Genomic DNA, 19,232 nt, shown 5'->3' with positions numbered 1-19,232 from the left:
AATCCCTCAGTCTAAAGATGTGCAGGTTAGGTGGATTGGCAATGTTAAATTTCCCATAGTATCCAGGAATGTGCAGGTTAGGTGGGTTAGCCATGGAAAATGCGGAGTTACAGGGTAGCAGGATGGGTTAGGGTGGGATGCTCTTCAGAGGGTCAGTGTGGACTCGATGGGCCGAATGGCCTGCTTCCCACTAGGGATTCTATGAATCTGTGATTCTCCCCCATTGGAGTTATTGTTACTGGGCTGCTGTCAAATACTACTTGGTAACTGACTGAAGGGATGAGCTAATGATGCCTTTGAACAAGATGAACACATAAAACACTGAACTGATAACAGCAGTTGAGAGTGAAAGTCACAGTTGGAGGCAGGAACAATAATCTGTTTCAGATAAAGTCATTAAGATATACAGCATGGAAACAGGCCCTTCGATTCAACTCATCCAGGCCAATCAGATATCCTAAATAAATCTAGTCCCATTTTGGCTCATATCCCTCTAAACCCTTCCTATTCATATACCCTTCCTATTCATATACCCATCCAGATATCTTTTAAATCTAGTAATTGTACCAGCCTCCACTGTTCCTCTGGCAGCTCATTCCACATACGCACCTCCCTCTGTGAAAAAGCTACCCCATAAGTCACTTTTAAATCTTTCCCCTCTCACCTTAACCCTATGTCCTCTAGTTTTGGACTCCCCCAACCCAGGGAAAAGACCTTGCCTGTTTACTCTTCTCTTGGTAAATAGACCCTCATGATTTTATAAACTTCCATAAAGTCACCCCTCTGACGCTCCAGGGTAAATAGCCCCAGCCTATTCAGCTACTCCCTTTGGCTGAAACCTTCCAACCCTGCTAATATCCTTATAAATCTTTTCTGAGCCCTTTCTAGTTTCACAATATCCATCCTAGAGCAGGGAGACCTGAATTGCACATTGGTTCAGCCACTACTAGAATACTATGTCCTGTACAGCCGCAACATGACCTCCCAACTCCTGACCAATAAAGGCAACGATACGAACCATCTTCACTATCCTATCTACCTGGGACTCTATTTTCAAGGAACTATGAACCTGCACTCCCACGTCTTTGTTCAACAACACTCTTCAGTGTGTAAGTCCTGCCCTGATTTACCTTTCCAAACTGCAGCACCTCATGTTTATCTAAATGAAACTCCATCTACCACTCCTCGGCCAATTGGCCCATCTGATCAAGATCCCGTTGTACTCTGGGTTGATCTTTTTTGCTGTCCACTGCATCTCCAATTTTGGTGTCTTCTGTGAATTTATGGACCATGCCTTGTATGTTCACATCCAAATTATTTATAGAAATGGTGAAAATAAAACCAAATTGTATGTGTCATCTTGTCGTATGATATACCAATAAAGGTTCTCAGCCCATTATTCGGCTTCATTATATCAGAATGGTTTACAATTTGCAGCATATTGAATGGCCCCAAGTTTGTGGGGGTAGATTTAGAGAAGTCTACCAGGGGTGTGTTGGAATAGCTGGATCTTGAGATAAAAATAGCATCAATGAGGATTTCGGTGCATTATTTGTAAGATTGCAATGTGACAATTTGGCAAGAACTGTTATGATCTACAGTAGGCATTCTTTACCAGCAAGTTCCTCAAGCAATAATCAGATGAATCTGCAGTTAGTATATGCTTTTTTGGTAATTTAACTACAACTCCCTGGTCATTGAATAATACCAAGGAAATTGGGAAAAGCAAACCATTAGTTTAATGTTCACCTGAAAAGTTTATTAGGCTTCAGTCAGTTGTTGCCCTTTCCTAATTGGTCGTTCTCTCATATTGAGGCAGTTTAATGATGAAGAGCTTCACAAAGGCCTGGTTCCATCCTCACCAAATACTTAGTATCGGGGAGGCCTAGATATCAAATAGAAAAATCGAGCTGATTTTTCTGCTCCCTTGCTCAACCTCAATTGAGATCAACAAATTCTGCTCATCTTGAGATTCAAACACCAGGACCTTCTAATCTGTATGGCTTAGCGGTGTACCCAAACAAGACTATTCAATATCTTGTAATGATGCACTGACGCTGACTGCACCATAGGCCAAGAACCAAGTTATAGAATGACTGATTTAAAGAAGACATTTTGTTCAGGATGTGAAATGACCAATGCACTAACGTGCGTATAGTCCATGATATTATTTGACACTAATATATCTAACTTAGCTAAAATAATGTTTCAGTGCTGTGTGAGCATAAAGTGTGTAAAAGCTTGTTGAGGTGCAGGAAGTTACATTTTATCATCAAAGCTCTGAAGACATCTCTTTCACTCGGGTGACAAAAAGAGTTATGAAATATTTGTAGGCTCAATTACCAATAATCTTGGAAGGATGTATATTCATGGAATTCTGTTTTATTATGGCTTTCTTAAATCCTGTAAATAAGCATTTTGCATGTAGAGTCTTATAAGTAGAGCGACGTAATTATTGTCAAACATCACTTCAAAAATGGTATATTTAGATTTCTTCCACACGTTTTAACAGCTGCTGTTGATTCCGTCATGAGTTTCAGTTCTTGAATTTTGATTGTAAGCATAAGAGTTGTGCAGAAGATTTAAAAGGCCATTATTCAGAAGTAGTTTTATCGAGTACTTGTGTTTGGAGGTGCAGATCTGATTTTGGACAATCTCTATTCATTAGTTTATAAAATGGGGCCAGTTAGCTTAGTTGGCTGAATGGCCTATCACCCTCACCTTAACCTCCTTCCACCTATCGCATTTCCAACACCCCTCCCCGAAGTCCCTCCTCCCTACCTTTTATCTTAGCCTGCTTGGCACACTTTCCTCATATCTGAAGGAGGGCCCATGCCCGAAACGTCGATTCTCCTGCTCCTTGGATGCTGCCTGACCTGCTGCACTTTTCCAGCAACACATTTTCAGCTCTGATCTCCAGCATCTGCAGTCCTCACTTTCTCCTCGTTGATTTTAACCTACTGTGATTCCTCTTACAAGGAAGCCTTCCTTAAAGAAGCTCTCTTCCTCCCTCTACAAGGATTTCAGTGAGTCCCTCTCTCACTGCACACCCCAGGTCATCTCCTCTCCAGTTTCCTCATTTCCCCTCCCCCCACCTTGGCTCAGTCCCAACCCTTGAACTCAGCACCACCTTCCTAACCTGCAATCTTCTTCCTGACCTCTCCGCCTCTGCCTCCACCCCCACTCCGGCCTATCACCCTCACCTTAATCTCCTTCCACCTATCGCATTTGCAATGCCCCTCCCCCAAGTCCCTCCTCCCTACCTTTTATCTTAGCCTGCTTGGACACTTCCTCATTCCTGAAGAAGGGCTCATGCCCGAAACGTCGATTCTCCTGCTCCTTGGATGCTGCCTGACCTGCTGCGCTTTTCCAGCAACACATTTTCAGCTCTGATCTCCAGCATCTGCAGTCCTCACTTTCTCCTGAATGGCTAGTTTGTAATGTACAGTGATACAAACAGCGTGGCTTCAATTCCTGCACTGGCTGAGGTTGCCATGAAGGTCCTGCTTCTCAACCTTTCCCCTCACTTATGAAGTGGTAACCCTCAGGTTAACCCACTACTAGTTATCCCTCCCTAATGAGAGCCTTTAGTTTCCGAAAGGTATACTCTACAACTACTAAAATAAAGGAAAGCCTTTTTGTGTTGTCCTAATATAGTTGTTTGAAATACTTGAATTGCCTAACTTCCGAGCCAGCACATTGAGATATAAAATGCTACTGTTTAGTAAATGTTTTTCATTTAAAAGGATTCTTTATTGATATATTACAATGCTACAGTCTTCACAATACCAGTGAATGCCACATTCTTCCTGCTTCTGAATATTAGTAGGAGTAAACTGGGCCACCAACAACAAAAATTGAGAAAAATCATTCATTTGACTTGTTTGTAATCCTCATTCCTGTTGCCAAGACGAGGGGGTTACTATGCCTTCTCTCTTTCTGTTGCCTATTCTTTGGCATCCTCAGTCTGCGATGTGAATGTGCCACCTTGTCTTGTGTTATCTTTTGCATTATACGACCATCAAAACTGCATCTAAGAAGACATTCAAAAAGCATTTGAAATGGCTATGAGCCACTTGTTGGCTGATTGACTTCTTTTGAAGTTTTTCACTCGCTGACATCTGAGAAGTCAAAATTGTCACAACTGTGTGTTTGTATCAATAAAGCAGAAGCTGTTCTTGGTTATAAATGGACATTTTGATATGTTGAGTCTCAGATTTTCTGTATTGCTCTAGTTCAAAAGCAATAGATCTATTTTTCTCGCTGTAAATTTGTTTTTCCTTATCTGTTAATTATGTGGAATACAAAATCAAATCAATCCTCAGCATAAATATTCAATTTCATGAAAAAATGTCACAACTGTAATACAATTGACTGTAGGAAATAAAATCTGAAGATGGCACAGTTGCACAGATTATACAGTTTGTGGTATGCTGCACCTTTACAAGATATTGAATAGTCTTGTTTGGGTTCACCACTAAGCTATACAGATGATCCCAAGAAAGCATGTGACTGCAGTCAAGTGCTCTGTAGTGTTAAAAGATAGAAAGCTTAACTGTTGACTTTATGACCAAGTAAATACATCAGGGCCATGAGCTTCGATGTGAGAACAAGATGGTTCAAGGTCTCAGTTCATCATTAGCTTAGAAACAAGTTTTAGTTTTCTTTTAGTTTTAGTAGGAGGATTTAGTTCTGTCCAGTAGGAAAATCGAGTTTTAGTTGAGTTAATAAGTATTTTGAATTGTGAAGCTTACAAGCCACTAAACTTTAATTGAGAATCTTCAAGTTAACTAGAACTGAAAAAATTTTAGGCTTTCAGAATTGTGAAAGGTTAATGTAAGCGGACTGGGAATGAAATTGTTAAATTGTCTGCATGGCTTAAAGGGAGATAAAAGAAAGACTGGGAGCATCAGTTAAGTAAAAAGCTAAAACTTTGGAATTGGAGTGAAGTCTCTCTGGAATTGAGTATGTGTAAAAGGATCATGTTGGGAAACAGGCTTAAATTTTGTTTTGCTATTTGTGTTGGGGCCTTTCTTTTGTAGTATCACTTTGTTTTATGGTTTTGGCTTTTTTTGGTGTAATGTTCTTGTGTTCTTAAATTAAAGAACATCTGCAGTCTCATGTTTCAATGACTAACCATTGCAGTTGCTGATTGAAAAAAATGAGGAGATGATCTATTGAGCTGGTTTCATTCTGGGTTCTTTCTTGTCCAGTATTACCATCAGCCCAGATCATAAGACAGTTAAGTGCATAAACTTTATTACTGTGAAATTTATTACCTGAAATGCTTGGGATTTGGGGAACTGGTTTTAGTTGACTTTAATTTGTGAGTTAATCAGTGATTTAGAGCACAAACCCAGCTGTGCTTGAATGTGCGACTGTTTTAAGCAGATAACAGTGTTTTTACGTGCACTTCAGTCATGTTTAGTTTTTTCTCTTTCAAGTGCTACGCTGTGTGCTGGTGATAAGATTTCAAAGATGTTTAGCAGGATTGAAGCTTTACCCATGTCACTCCTACTACTCTGCTAATCACTTATTAAAGTGTTCTCACAGGAGTGAGAAATTTGTCAAGGAAAAACCTAATAATCACATGAGCTGCCTATTTCCTATTTCTCCAACAGGCTTATCAGCTTTAAAATTAACCAGCTGATTGTAAACATGCATTGCATTTGCTTAGGGAAATAGAAGAGTAAATGGGACTGAAGCTATTGCCTAACCTAGTCTGGTAAAGATTTCACTGAAACCAATTAATGCAGTAGAAATAGTGTGTTAAAGTGGTTTAAATATTGTTGTATTTTACTCTGATTTTTAATTCAAAATGGCAAGCTGTACCAAGTCTTCAGAATAAAAAGATGTTTCTGAAACTTTATTTTTGATTTTGTTTATTTCAGCTGAAATGTGCCTTACGTATTGTTTAGTAATGTAGGCACATACAAAATTAGAGCATACGGGCCCTTTATCCCATTTCTTCATTCTGTATGGTCAAGGCTTCTGCCTCATCTCCACAATTCCATCTGCTCCTCATGCCCTTGATTCGCTGAGAGTTCAAAAGGTTGCCTGTTATAATCTGAAATAAACTCAGTGATGGAGCATCAGCAACCCTCTGGAAGAGAGAGCTTCAAAGATTCACAACCTTCTGAATGAAGAAGTATCTCATCAGTTCTATTTATGATTGACTGCTTATACTCTGCCCCTGTATTCTAGATTCCCCAGGCCAAGGAAACAAGATCTCTGTCAAGCTCTATCAGAATCTTGTATGCATCAATGAAATAATCTCTCATTCTTCTGAATTCTGGAGAGTATAGGTCCAATTTACGGAGCCACTCATCATAGGATAACCTTCTCATTTCAGGAATCAATCCAGTGAAACTTTTGCCTCGGCATAAGTATGTTCTTCTGTGGATATGGAGACCAGTACACTAGGAGTAGTCTCAATGATACCCCATTGCAATTGTAGCAAGAATTCCATCTTCTTGTTCTTCAATCAGCATGCAATAAAGGCCAACACACCAATTGCCTTTCTAAATGCTTGGTGCACTTGCATGTTAACTTTGTATTCCTTGTACCCAAGTAGGTGTAGATATCTATATTTAAAGTTCTACAACTTTTAAAACAGATTCTGCCTTCTACAAAGTAAATCACTTAATCACAAAACAGATCATCACAAGCAAATGACCCACCTGAAAGCGTGGAGATTTGGAATTCCCTCCATAGATCTTTCCTCCTGCATCTCTTTCAATCAAGACTTTCCTTAATACACAATGTAACTGTTTTAGTAATTCCACTTCCCATCATCTTTGGTCCAGTGTTTTTTCTTGTCTGATCACTTGGGTATTATTTTTTAGCCATATGAAGGAAGTTTGTTTGTTTATCCAGTCTTGAAAGTTTGAAAATGTTGGTAGTCATTTTCAAAAGCAGATTTTTCACCATGAAAACAGGAACTGGAGACCAGTTTTGAATGGAAATAAAAGGTGCAGTGTATCAGTTTTGCTAAGCAATTCACCTGCAATATAAATAGAACAGCTGCTGCGTAACTAAAAGACACAGGTGCTTTGCATACTGCCTCAGGGAGAAACTTTTAGTACAATGAAGCCTCCATTTACCATTGCCCCTCCTACAGCAGAGCATTCCTAGAGGCATGGCACTCATCCACAGATTCAATCAATAAGCACATCGATCTGGATCCAATATACCGACCACTGTAACGGACAGCTGGAACTGACAACCGGAAGCAGCAGATTCAAATCACTATAAATGCCGGAGGAAACATCACAGAAGCGCTTCACAGGAGGCTCCCAAGCACTGAGGATGTCACCTAGACAGGGGACGAAACGTCTGCAACACAAATTCCCAGCTCGGCGAACACAACCACAACAATGAGCACCCGAGCTACAAATCTTCTCTCAAACCTTGAGCAGAAATCTGTTGAACAGTGCTATTTGTTGGTGAAATGAGATTTTTACATCAGGTACCAACAAAATATAAAAGTTGCAGAAGTTCTGATAGTATCCTAGAGCACCTTTACTACTGACTTGTTAGTAGTAGCATTAGTTAACACAGATCATGGTTGCATTTCACAATGTCTTACCACAGTTCCAAGATCTTGATTAAAATAACTTCTTTATAGAGTTATAGAGATGTACAGCATGGAAACAGACCATTTGGTCCAACTCGTCCATGCCAACCAGATAACCTAAATTAATCTAGTCCCATTTGCTAGCATTTGGCCCATATCCCTCTAAACCCTTCCTGTTCATATACTCAGATGCCTTTTAAATATTGTAATTGTACCTGCTCCACTATTTCCTCTGGCAGCTCATTCCATACACGCACCATCCTCTGTGTGAAAACGTTGTTCCTTAATTCCTTTTAAATCTTTCCCCTCGTGCCTTAAAACAATGCCCTCTAGTTTTGGACTCCCCTATCCCAAGGAAAAGACCTTGGCTGTTCGCTCTATCCATACCTGTCACGATGTTATGAACCTACATATTCTGTACAAGTGATGATTTGTTTTCTGAAGCATAATCATATTTGTTAGGGAGTGAAAGGACCATAATGAGTGGCAAGAAAACACAGATTCAGAAGCAGAAAATTGATTAAGTAATCAATTATCTGGTTTGGTACCAGTTGTAGGACTGCTTTATCCAAAGAAAATTGTGCTTATGACAGTGCAGCATTCAATGTGTTAATCTGGATTGTGTGTTCAAGGTCCTGGAGGGGAGCATTAACCTTAACTGATTTTTCTACCCTGCAACCCTGGCACTCTGCAGCAACCCAGTATTTAGACTGATTTATTGTACAATTTGGCCTAGAATTTGCAGGAGTCAGGGTATCTGATGGCATGCTCTTTGAGCTTAATTTTACCCCTCACCTGAAATATTTTCCCTCTAAGTTGCTAAAAATATAAATTGATAATAGTGCAGCGAGACTTTGTTACTGGGACCTTGACAAACTAAAGAGGTAATAATTTATCTCCTTAACTAAGGAGGTTGAGCATTGGAAAAAAACAGGCATGACAGAGAAGGAAATAAATAAATTAGAATCAAATCAGGTACAAAAAGAGAAAGACATTGCAATTAAAAAAAAAAGAAAAAGTAGTTTTCAAAAATCTGTATTGTAGAAATAAACTTCAGTTTCATGTGTTCCCTTTCTGGGTTCCCTTTCTGAGAGGTTGAGTGACATTGCAGGATCAAAAATCTTTTTTGAAAAAGGTATTTGTACTGTTAAAAGACCGACTTCATATATTCATATAGTGCTTTTCACAACTACAAGGTGACTGAAAACACTCTACGACAGCCAATGAAGTATCTTTGAAATGCCATGACTGTTTCATGTCAAATGCAGCAGGAGTGACCGGCAGTTGGTCACTCCTGAGGCTCAGGATAAGGATAGATGGGTTACACTCTGGGGAGGAAAGGGGACAGACAGACAGTGCAGAGATCCCCTGTGGACATTCCCCTCAGCAATAAGTATATCGTTTCTGGGGGGGATACTGCTGGGGGGGGGATGACCTACCAGAGGAAAGCCACAGTGGTCAGTTCTCTGGCACTGAGCCTGACACTGTGGCCCTGAAGGGAAGGGGGCAGAATAGAAAAGCATTAGTGCAAGGGGACTTGATTGTTAGGAGAATTGACAGGAGATTTTGTGGTCAGGATCAGGATTCCCAGAAGGTATGTTGCCTCCCCGGCGCCAGGGTCTGGGACGTCCGGGGTGTATAAGATTCTGAAAGGGGAGGGCGAACAGCCAGAAATCGTGTTACATGTTGGCACCAATGAGATAGCCAGGGGCCACGAGATAGCGAGGTGAGGAACAGGGAGTGGACGCAGCTTAACATGTGGCTGTGCAGCTGCTGTAGGAGGGAGGGCTTCAGATATGTAGATAATTGGGATGCCTTCTGGGGAAGGTGGGACCTGTACAAGAAGGACAGGTTGCATCTGAACTGGAAAGGGACCAATGTCCTGGGTGGAAGGTTTGCTCGAGTGGTTCAGGAGCGTTTAAACTAGTATGGCAGGGGGTGGGAACCTGAGCTATATACCGGTGGTGAGAGTTGATGGAGATGAGGCAATAGAAAGAGGTAGCGTAGCCAGTGGGAAGGAATTTCCTGGGAAAGAACCAAGGGATTGGTTAAAGTGTGTTTGCTTTAATGCAAGGAGTATCAAGAATAAAAGTGATTAGCTTAGAGCATGGATCAGTACCTGGTGCTATGATGTTGCGGCCATAACAGAGACGTGGGTTTCTCAGGGGCAGGAGTGGTTGCTGGATGTTCCAGGGTTTAGAACATTTAAAAAGAATAGGGAAGGGGGAAAAAGAGGAGGGGGTGTAGCACTGCTAATCAGAGAGGGTATCACAGCTACAGAAGTTGCCATTGTCGAGGAAGGTCTGCCTACTGAGTCAGTATGGGTGGAAATTAGGAATAGTAAGGGAGCAGTCACCTCATTAGGGGTTTACTACAGGCCTCCCAATAGCAGCAGGGAGATTGAAGAAAGCATAGGTCAGCAGATTTTGGAAAAGTGTGAATGTAGTAGGGTTGTTATAATGGGTGACTTTAACTTTCCCAATGTTAATTGGAACCTCCTTTGAGCAGATGGTTTGGAAGGAGCTGTTTTTGTAAGGTGTGTTCAGGAAGGTTTCCTAACTCAGTACATTGACAAGCCGACGAGGAGAGAGGCCATTTTGGATTTGGTGCTCGGCAGTGAGCCGGGGCAGGTGTCCAATCTTGTGGTGGGAGAGCATTTTGGTGATGGTGACCACAACTGCCTCACATTCTACATAGCTATGGAGAAAGAGAGAAGCAGGCACAATGGGAGGATATTTAATTGGGGAAAAGGAAACTATGATGCTATCAGACGTGAGTTGGGAAGCATGGACTGGGAGCAATTGTTCCATGGAAAGGGCACTATAGACATGTGGAGACTGTTTAAGGAACAGTTGTTGCGAGTGATGCATAAATGTGTTCCTCTCAGACAGGCAAGAAGGGGTAAGATAAAGGAACCTTGGATGACGAGAGCGGAGGAGCTTCTCATCAAAAGAAAGAAGGCAGCTTACGTAAGGTGGAGGAAGCAAGGATTACAGGCAGGCGAGGAAGGAGCTCAAAAATGGTCTGAGGGAGAGCCAGGAGGGGGCATGAAAAAGGCTTGGCAGGAAGGATTAGGGAGAATCCAAAGGTATTTTACACGTATGTGAGGAATAAGAGAATGATCAAAGAAAGAGTGGGGCCGATCAGGGATAGCATAGGGAACTTCTGTATAGAGTCTGAGGAGGTTTTTTGCTTCAGTCTTTACTGAAGAAAAGGACCTTGTAGTGAATGAAACCATTGAGGAGCAGGTAAGCATGCTGGAACACATAGAGATTGAGCAAGCTGATGTGCTGAAAATTTTGACAAACATTAAGATTGACAAGTCACCAGGGTCAGACCAGATTTGTCCTCGGCTGCTTTGGGAAGTGAGAAATGTGATTGCTTCGCCGCTTGTGAAGATCTTTGCATCCTTGCTCTCCACCAGAATCGTACCTGAGGACTGGAGGGAGGCAAATGTAATTCCTCTCTTCAAGAAAGGAAATATGGAAGTCCCCGGCAATTACAGACCAGTCAGTCTCACGTCTGTCGTCTGCAAGGTGTTAGAAAAGATTCTGAGGGATGGGATTTATGACCATCTGGAAGAGCATGGCTTGATTAAATGCAGTCAGCATAGCTTTGTGAAGGGCAGGTCATGCCTCACAAATCTTATTGAGTTCTTTGAGGATGTTAGTAGACAAGTTGATGAGGGTCGAGCGTTGGATGTGGTGTATATGGACTTCAGCAAAGCATTTGATAAGGTTCCCCATGGTAGGCTCGTTCAGAAGGTCAGGAGGAATGGGATACAGGGAAATTTAGCTGTCTGGATACAGAATTGGCTGGCTAACAGAAGATAGTGAGTGGTAGTGGAAGGAAAGTATTCTGCCTGGAAGTCAGTGGTGAGTGGTGTTCCACAGGGCTCTGTTCTTGGGCCTCTATTCTTTGTAAATTTTATTAATGACTTGGATGAGGGGATTGAAGGATGGGTCAGCAAGTTTGCAGACGACACAAAGGTTGGAGGTGTCGTTGACAGTATAGAGGACTGTTGTAGGCTGCAGCGGGACATTGACAGGATTTAGACCGCACTTGGAATACTGTGTCCAGTTCTGGTTGCCCTATTATAGGAAAGATGTGATTGCTTTGGAGAGGGTTCAGAGGAGGTTTAACAGGATGCTGCCTGGAATGGAGGGCTTATCTTACGAAGAGAGGTTGACTAAGCTCGGACTGTTTTCATTGGAAAAAGAAGGAAGAGAGGGGACCTAATTGAGGTGTACAAGATAATGAGAGGCATAGATAGAGTTGATAGCCAGAGACTTTTTCCCAGGGCAGAAATTGTTAACACGAGGGGTCATAGTTTTAAGCTGTTTGGTGGAAAGTATAGAGCGGATGTCAGAGGCAGGTTCTTTACACACAGAGTTGAGAGCGTGGAATGTGTTGCCAGCAGCAGTTGTGGAAGCGAGGTCATTGGGGATACTTAAGAGACTGCTGGACATGCATATGGTCACAGAAATTTGAGGGTTCATACATTAGGTTTACCTCACATGAGGATCAATGGCCGGCACAACATCGTGGGCTGAAGGGCCTGTTCTGTGCTGTACTGTTCTATGTTCTAATAATCACTCAGCAAATTCCCACAAATTACAATGTGATCAGATAGTGTTTGTTTCTGATGTTTATTAAAGACTGGTAAACAACAATAATGGTCTTAACTTTCTGGAGTGATTTACAATTTATGGATGTCTCTTGTCACTCACTGAAGGATTTACACATAAAAAACAGCTTGCTTATTAAACAAAATCTGGCGTGTTGTATTCTGCAACTTGATAGACTGTTTTCCGCGGATGAGCATTCAACATTCTTTGCAACTATTCTATGAGGATAAAATAAGTGGTTTCTCAGAATTGCAATTGATGTTTTTAGCATATATATTTTATTTAGATAGAAATAGATAATATAGTAATAGATATAGATAATATAAATACTGTGAGCTCTTAATATTGAGAAAGTTAATAAATCTCTTCCAGCAGTGTGGTAAATGAATGCTGATTGTATATTCAGCCCCATTCATTGTATTCCTGTGGCTTGGCAAATTTGTTAAAGGAAATGTGATTCCTATTCACTTTCAAGCTGAAATGTTGGCCTTGTGTAATAATGATTTTGAATGTTCTGGACTTCCATGTATAATGCTTTTGTTTGAACAATGTGTCGCTTTGGGGATTGGAAAAGTGAGAAACCATCCTTCACTCACTTGAATTTGCAGGAATATGATCACATGGTAAAAAGGTGACTGCTTAGCCAGGCATATTTACTAAAATTTAAAAACAAATGAGTTTCTTTTGTTCAGTTACTGAAGAGTTTATCTCTAAATTAACCACTTGGTAAAGAAGCTTAACTGACTTAGATAGCTAGTGCACAGTTCTCCATATATAGTTGATATATTGTTTGAGGAAATGCTCATGATAAGCAAATGCTTGAGGCTGTTGTGATAAGACCAATCAATGGGCAATTTGACAAAGTGAAGTTGGATTCTGCTTAGAACATAAAATAAAAATTGAACACTAATGTAGATATTGTGTTGGGTATCTGTTGGATTTATGTTCATTCAATGTGTCAACACTAACAGGTATTCTAGAAATTAGGGAAAATAAATCCCTTTAAGGCTTGGTTAGCTAAGGATAAGTGCATTCAATGGAGGATGGTCCATGTATTTTCCATTTACATCACTCTTGCTAAGATTGTTCAGCTTGGTATTCTAACCAGCATTTACTGGTAGAGTCTCAAATTCATGTAGAATTTGCTGTGATGCCTTTATATTTCAAATTACTTTATTGCACACTGTAATACGGGTAAAATTTTCTACAGGAGCAACACTGTTTGAAAGAGAATACAGGTAGGTACATGTCTGCCTACCATGCATGGTTACTATCTCTTGGGAATCCTTAACGACGTTAGGCCTTGTCTTAACCAATATTTAAATACTACTCTTAATATGTGGAGAAATATAAAATGCTTCAGCACTTCATATTAACTAATCATTTCAATTCCCGTCCTTTTTTATTTGAAATCAGAACTTTATAGCTGATTAAGGGATAAACATTGCTTTTCCTTGAACTCTCATTCATAATGTTTCTCAGATTACAGGTTCAACGCATATTAAAATAGTACAATCATTAATACTATGGAAAACAGGTTGGGATACAAAGTGATACAGATGAACAAATTATTTAAAGTGCCATTGTAGGCTAGCAAAGCAATCAAAAATGCTAATAAATCCATGATCTCTGTTTGTGGTATAGATTTCAAGTTAAACTTGTCAAGCTCTACTTAAGAATACTGTGTCCAGGTCTGGTATCCAGAATATAAAAATCACATAGAAGTGTCAGAACAAGTGTGAAGAAGAACTGAGAATTGGTAGCTATGTGGAAAACATGTACATACAGTCATAAAGTCATAGAGTTATACAACATGAAAACAGACCCTTCGGTCCAACTTGTCCACGCTGATCCGATGTCCTAAAATGATCTAGTCCCATTTCCCAGAGGCCCATACCCCTCTAAACCCTTTCTGTTCATGTACCCATTCAGAAGCCTTTAAAATATTGGAATTGTACCTGCCTCCACTGTTTCCTCTGGCAGCTTATTCGGTATCATGTTAGAGCTTTTTCCCTTCAGAGAAAGGAAGACCAAGAGGTCTTTAAAAATATGAATTGGTTGGTCAGGGAAGATGTGCAATGAATGCATCCAGTTGTGGGAAAGTTGAAAACCGGGGCAGTGAACATGTTATGTCATGTGTGCTCTGCTTAAAGATAACGAGGGTATGGATAGGGTAAGTAGACAAGTTCTGTTCTCTGGGGTTGGGAGTCCAGAACTAGAGGGGATAGGTTTAGGGTGAGAGGGGAAAAATTTAAAATGAACCTAAGGGACAGTTTTTTCACAGAGAAGGTGGTGCATGTATGGAATGAGCTGCCAGAAGAAATGGTGGAGACTAATACAGTTACAACATTTAAAAAGCATCTGGGTATATGAATCAGAAGGGTTTAGAGGGACATAGAGCATAGAACAGAGAGCAATACAGCACAGAACAGGCCCTTCGGCCCACGATAATGTGCCGAACATTTGTCCTAGCTTAAGCACCCATCCATGTACCTATCCAATTGCCGCTTAAAGGTCACCAATGATTCTGACTCTGCCACTCCCACAGGCAGCGCATTCCATGCCCCCACCACTCTCTGGGTAAAGAACCTACCCCTGACATCCCCCCCCTATACCTTCCACCCTTCACCTTAAATTTATGTCCCCTTGTAACACACTGTTGTACCCTGGGAAAAAGTTTCTGACTGTCTACTCTATCTATTCCCCTGATCATCTTATAAACCTCCATCAAGTCACCCCTCATCCTCCACCGTTCCAATGAGAAAAGGCCGAGCACTCTCAACCTATCCTCATACGACCTGTTCTTCATTCCAGGCGACATCCTGGTAAGTCTCTTCTGACCCTCTCCAAAGTCTCCACATCTTTCCTAAAATGAGGCGACCAGAACTGCACATAGTACTCCAAATGTGGCCTTACCAAGGTCCTGTACAGCTGCAACATCACCTCACGACTCTTGAATTCAATCCCTCTGCTAATCAGCGCTAATACACCATAGGCCTTCTTACAAGCTCTATCCACCTGAGTGGCAACTTTCAAAGAGCTATGAACATAGACCCCAAGATCCCTCTGCTCCTCCACCTTACTAAGAACCCTACCGTTAACCCTGTATTCCGCATTCTTATTTGTCCTTCCAAAATGGACAACGTCACATTTGACAGGGTTGAACTCCATCTGCCACTCCTCAGCCCAGCTCTGCACCATATCTAAATCCCTTTGCAGCCGACAACAGCCCTCCTCACTATCTACCACTCCACCAATTTTCGTATCGTCTGCAAATTTACTGACCCACCCTTCGACTCCCTCATCCAAGTCATTAATAAAAATTACAAACAGCAGAGGACCCAGAACTGATCCCTGCGGAACTCCACTTGTAACTGGGCTCCAGGCTGAATATTTACCATCTACCACCACTCTCTGACTTCGACCAGCTAGCCAGTTTTCTATCCAATTGGCCAAATTTCCCACTATCCCATGCCTCCTGACTTTTCGCATAAGCCTACCATGGGGAACCTTATCAAATGCCTTACTAAAATCCATGTACACGACACTGCTCTACCCTCCTCCACATACTTGGTCACCTCCTCAAAGAATTCAATAAGACTTGTAAGGCAAGACCTTCCCCTCACAAATCTGTGCTGGCTGTCCCTAATCAAGCAGTGTCTTTCCAGATATTCATAAATCCTATCCCTCAGTACTCTTTCCATTACTTTGCCTACCACCGAAGTAAGACTAATTGGCCTGTAATTCCCGGGGTTATCCCTGTTCCCTTTTTTGAACAGGGGCACAACATTCGCCACTCTCCAGTCCCCTGGTACCACTCCCGTTGACAGTGAAGACGAAAAGATCATTGCCAACGGCTCTGCGATTTCCTCTCTTGCTTCCCACATAATCCTAGGATATATCCCGTCAGGCCCGGGCGGACTTGTCTGTCCTCAAGTTGTTCAAAATGCCCAACACAACTTCCTTCCTAACAAGTATCTCCTCTAGCTTACCAGTCCGTTTCATACTCTCCTTTTCAACAATACGGTCCCTCTCATTTGTAAATACTGAAGAAAAATACTCATTGAAGACCTCTCCTATCTCTTCCGACTCAGTACACAGTCTCCCACTACTGTCCTTGATCGGACCTACCCTCGTTCTCGTCATTCTCATGTTTCTCACATACGCATAAAAGGCCTTGGGGTTATCCTTGATCCTACCCGCCAAAGATTTTTCATGCCCTCTGTTAGCTCTCCTAATCCCTTTCTTCATGGGGCAAGTGTGGGCAAATAGGGCAGATTAGTTTAGGATATCTAGTTGGCATTGACAAGTTGGACTGAAGGATCTGTTTCTGTGCTGTGCATCTCTGATATACAAGTCCTGGGCTTGTTTACGTATTCATTGTATAGTAACTAACGCGTTTATTATAGGAAAAAGTAGAATTGCTTTCACTTCAACTGGTTAGAATGTGGTTTAGGGAGAAAAGTTTAAATACTGATACAATGTTGTTTTTACCCAATAGGAAATGAAGCAGTTCAATGATTAGTGTCAAGTAGAGAAATTGTAGAAATGCATGTGAGAAATTCAAATCACAAGTAATTGTTGTTTTATATCTCCAATCACATTGTCTTGGCCAGTGAGAGTCAACTTACCTGAGAAAAACCTACAGGCCTGTATTTGTAATATGTCTAAATATGTTTTGAAAATCAATAAATCAATAAAAACGTTTGTTTTATTTTCACAGTCACAGATCAAGATACAGTTAAGCGATACTTTGCCAAGTTTGAAGAGAAGTTCTTCCAGTGTTGTGAAAAGGAACTTGCCAAAATCAACACATTCTATTCAGGTAATACTTGACAAGGGAAGTAAAGTCAAGGTGGAATCTCTTTTATTCATGGTTCTATCTTCTGCGCAAGTTAAGAATAAGTGTGCCTCTCTCCATATCTGCCCTAATGTGCGTTTGAAGGAAGGATTGTCATGAATTTTGCATGATTGACATATGAACAGTGATGGTTAGGAAAAGATTACCCAGCCCATCCAACTTATTCCACACAATTGTGATGTATTTTGCATCAGATAATATGGTTTCTACACCCCACCCAAAACTCTCTAATCTCCTGCGTGATGCAAAGAAACCAGAAAAATGTAGACCAAATTTTGGAGATAAAGCTGAGAAATTTCTCTCTAAGTACTCAAGGCTAGTCCAGATATCACCCTAACCCTGATAATTCCTTTCAGTAAACTGACTTTTGAATGAGGTCATATCCACTCCTGCCAGATTCAGGTCAGAGCAAGAATTCTGCAAATTAATATAAATCGTGCCCTTAGCACCAATAGAATTCACCCTGCACAAGCCAACAGCGTGTTTAATTGGTCTACCATTCTGTTGGAAAAGAACCATGCAATGTCCATCCATTTAAAAACTATGGCAATTGGAATTGACTGCTCAAATATGCTACATTCCGCTCTTCATCTTATATACCTTGAAACATCAGCTCACCACCAAGTCTGCTGATCTCTGAAATGAAGAGTCCCAGCTCTTTGACCTATTCTCATAACTGTTTTTCAAAATAATGTGAAATTAGACAGTTACATCTATTCAAAGTCTCAATCACTAACCACACAAGGACAACAAAACTGGATGTGATATTCTCACTGAGGCTGGATGATTTGTCCTTTAGTCCATTGTCTAATGCACTATTTGCTCCTCCTTTGAGGCATTGCACATGAATATTAGAAAGCTATGCATTAGAAAACTTGGATCTCTTTCTTTCTCTCCTTTTATTGCTTTTCCAGAAAGGTGTATGTATGTTCGATATTTGATTTAATTTATTACTGTTATACGTACTTAAGTACAATGAAAAGTTTTGTTTTGCGTGCAGTATACGCAGATCATTTCATACCAAGCGCATTAGGGTAGTAGAACAGAGCACAGAATGAGATGTTACGGCTGCAGAGAGCAAAATCAATATTAAATTTAAAATTTTAGAGGTCCATTCAGAATCTAGTAACAGCAGGGACGAAGATATTACCCAGCCCACAGGCACAACAAATGCACTTCTGTAAATCAAACATAATTTGCTGGTCGTAATGCACCTAGATACGTGAAACTACCAAACATCATCTACACTCCTGACTTTCACACAAATCATAGTGTCATCGGCAGTTATGTCCACTGAATTCCCAACAACTACATTAAGATCATGAATAAATTAAATAAAAGGCAATGGTTCCAGCAGTAAAAACTGTAGGACACCACAGTGGCTAGTAGTCCTATATTAATTACTAATGATTCCTGCAAGATATTGTTCTCCCAGATATTGCTCAACCCCTCACTCCAGAAACTTGAACACAAAAATCTAGTCTGTTATTTCAGTGAAGTGCTAAGGAGTGTTGTAATTTTTGAAGAGGTGTTACACCAAAATCTTACCTGCATCTTCAGGGTGAGCTTATGATCTCCCATGGCACAATTTTATAATTTCCTAATCACCCTGTTCAGTGATGTCATGACAGCGGAAGAGGTGAGACTTGAACTCTGCTCTTTTGGCCAATAGGTTCGGGCAATATCACTGTGCCATTGAAGCCTCTAACACAATGCTTATTTTCTAATCAATCTGCTGTAACATGTTAATACACGCCTCTGGTGTAGGTGGTTCTTGAACCCAGGCTTCGTAGAGAAATTAGACGAGATGTCCTGACCAATATTTATCGCTTAGTTAATATAACAAATTGCTTATCTTGCCATTATCACATTGTAAATTGATTCCTGCATTTCGTACATTGCAATACACACATTTAGGATCATAGAGATGTACAGCATGGAAACAGACCCTTCAGTCCAACCTGTCCATGCTGACCAGATATCCCAACCCAAACTAGTCCCACCTGCCAGCACCCGGCCCATATCCCTCCAAACCCTTCCTATTCATATACCCATCCAAATGCCTCTTAAATGTTGCAATTGTACCAGCCTCCACCACATCCTCTGAAAGCTCATTCCATACACGTACGACCCTCTGCATGAAAAAGTTGCCCCTTACGTCTCTTTT

At 41.0% G+C, this 19,232-nt stretch overlaps 1 protein-coding gene across 1 annotated transcript in view; it reads left to right on the top strand.

Annotated features, from left to right (window-relative positions):
* LOC122554626 (xenotropic and polytropic retrovirus receptor 1 homolog) overlaps positions 1-19,232 on the top strand; it is a 301,561-nt gene that overhangs the window by 134,304 nt on the left and 148,025 nt on the right. Inside the window, exon 3 of the mRNA XM_043699948.1 lies at positions 16,928-17,029. Coding sequence (XP_043555883.1) covers positions 16,928-17,029 — 102 coding nt within the window. The remainder of the gene's footprint in view (positions 1-16,927; positions 17,030-19,232) is intronic.

Source organism: Chiloscyllium plagiosum, chromosome 11 (genome assembly GCF_004010195.1).
Source record: "Chiloscyllium plagiosum isolate BGI_BamShark_2017 chromosome 11, ASM401019v2, whole genome shotgun sequence".
Classification (NCBI taxonomy): Eukaryota; Metazoa; Chordata; class Chondrichthyes; order Orectolobiformes; family Hemiscylliidae; genus Chiloscyllium; species Chiloscyllium plagiosum.
This window is presented reverse-complemented; position numbering and strand designations above follow the sequence as displayed.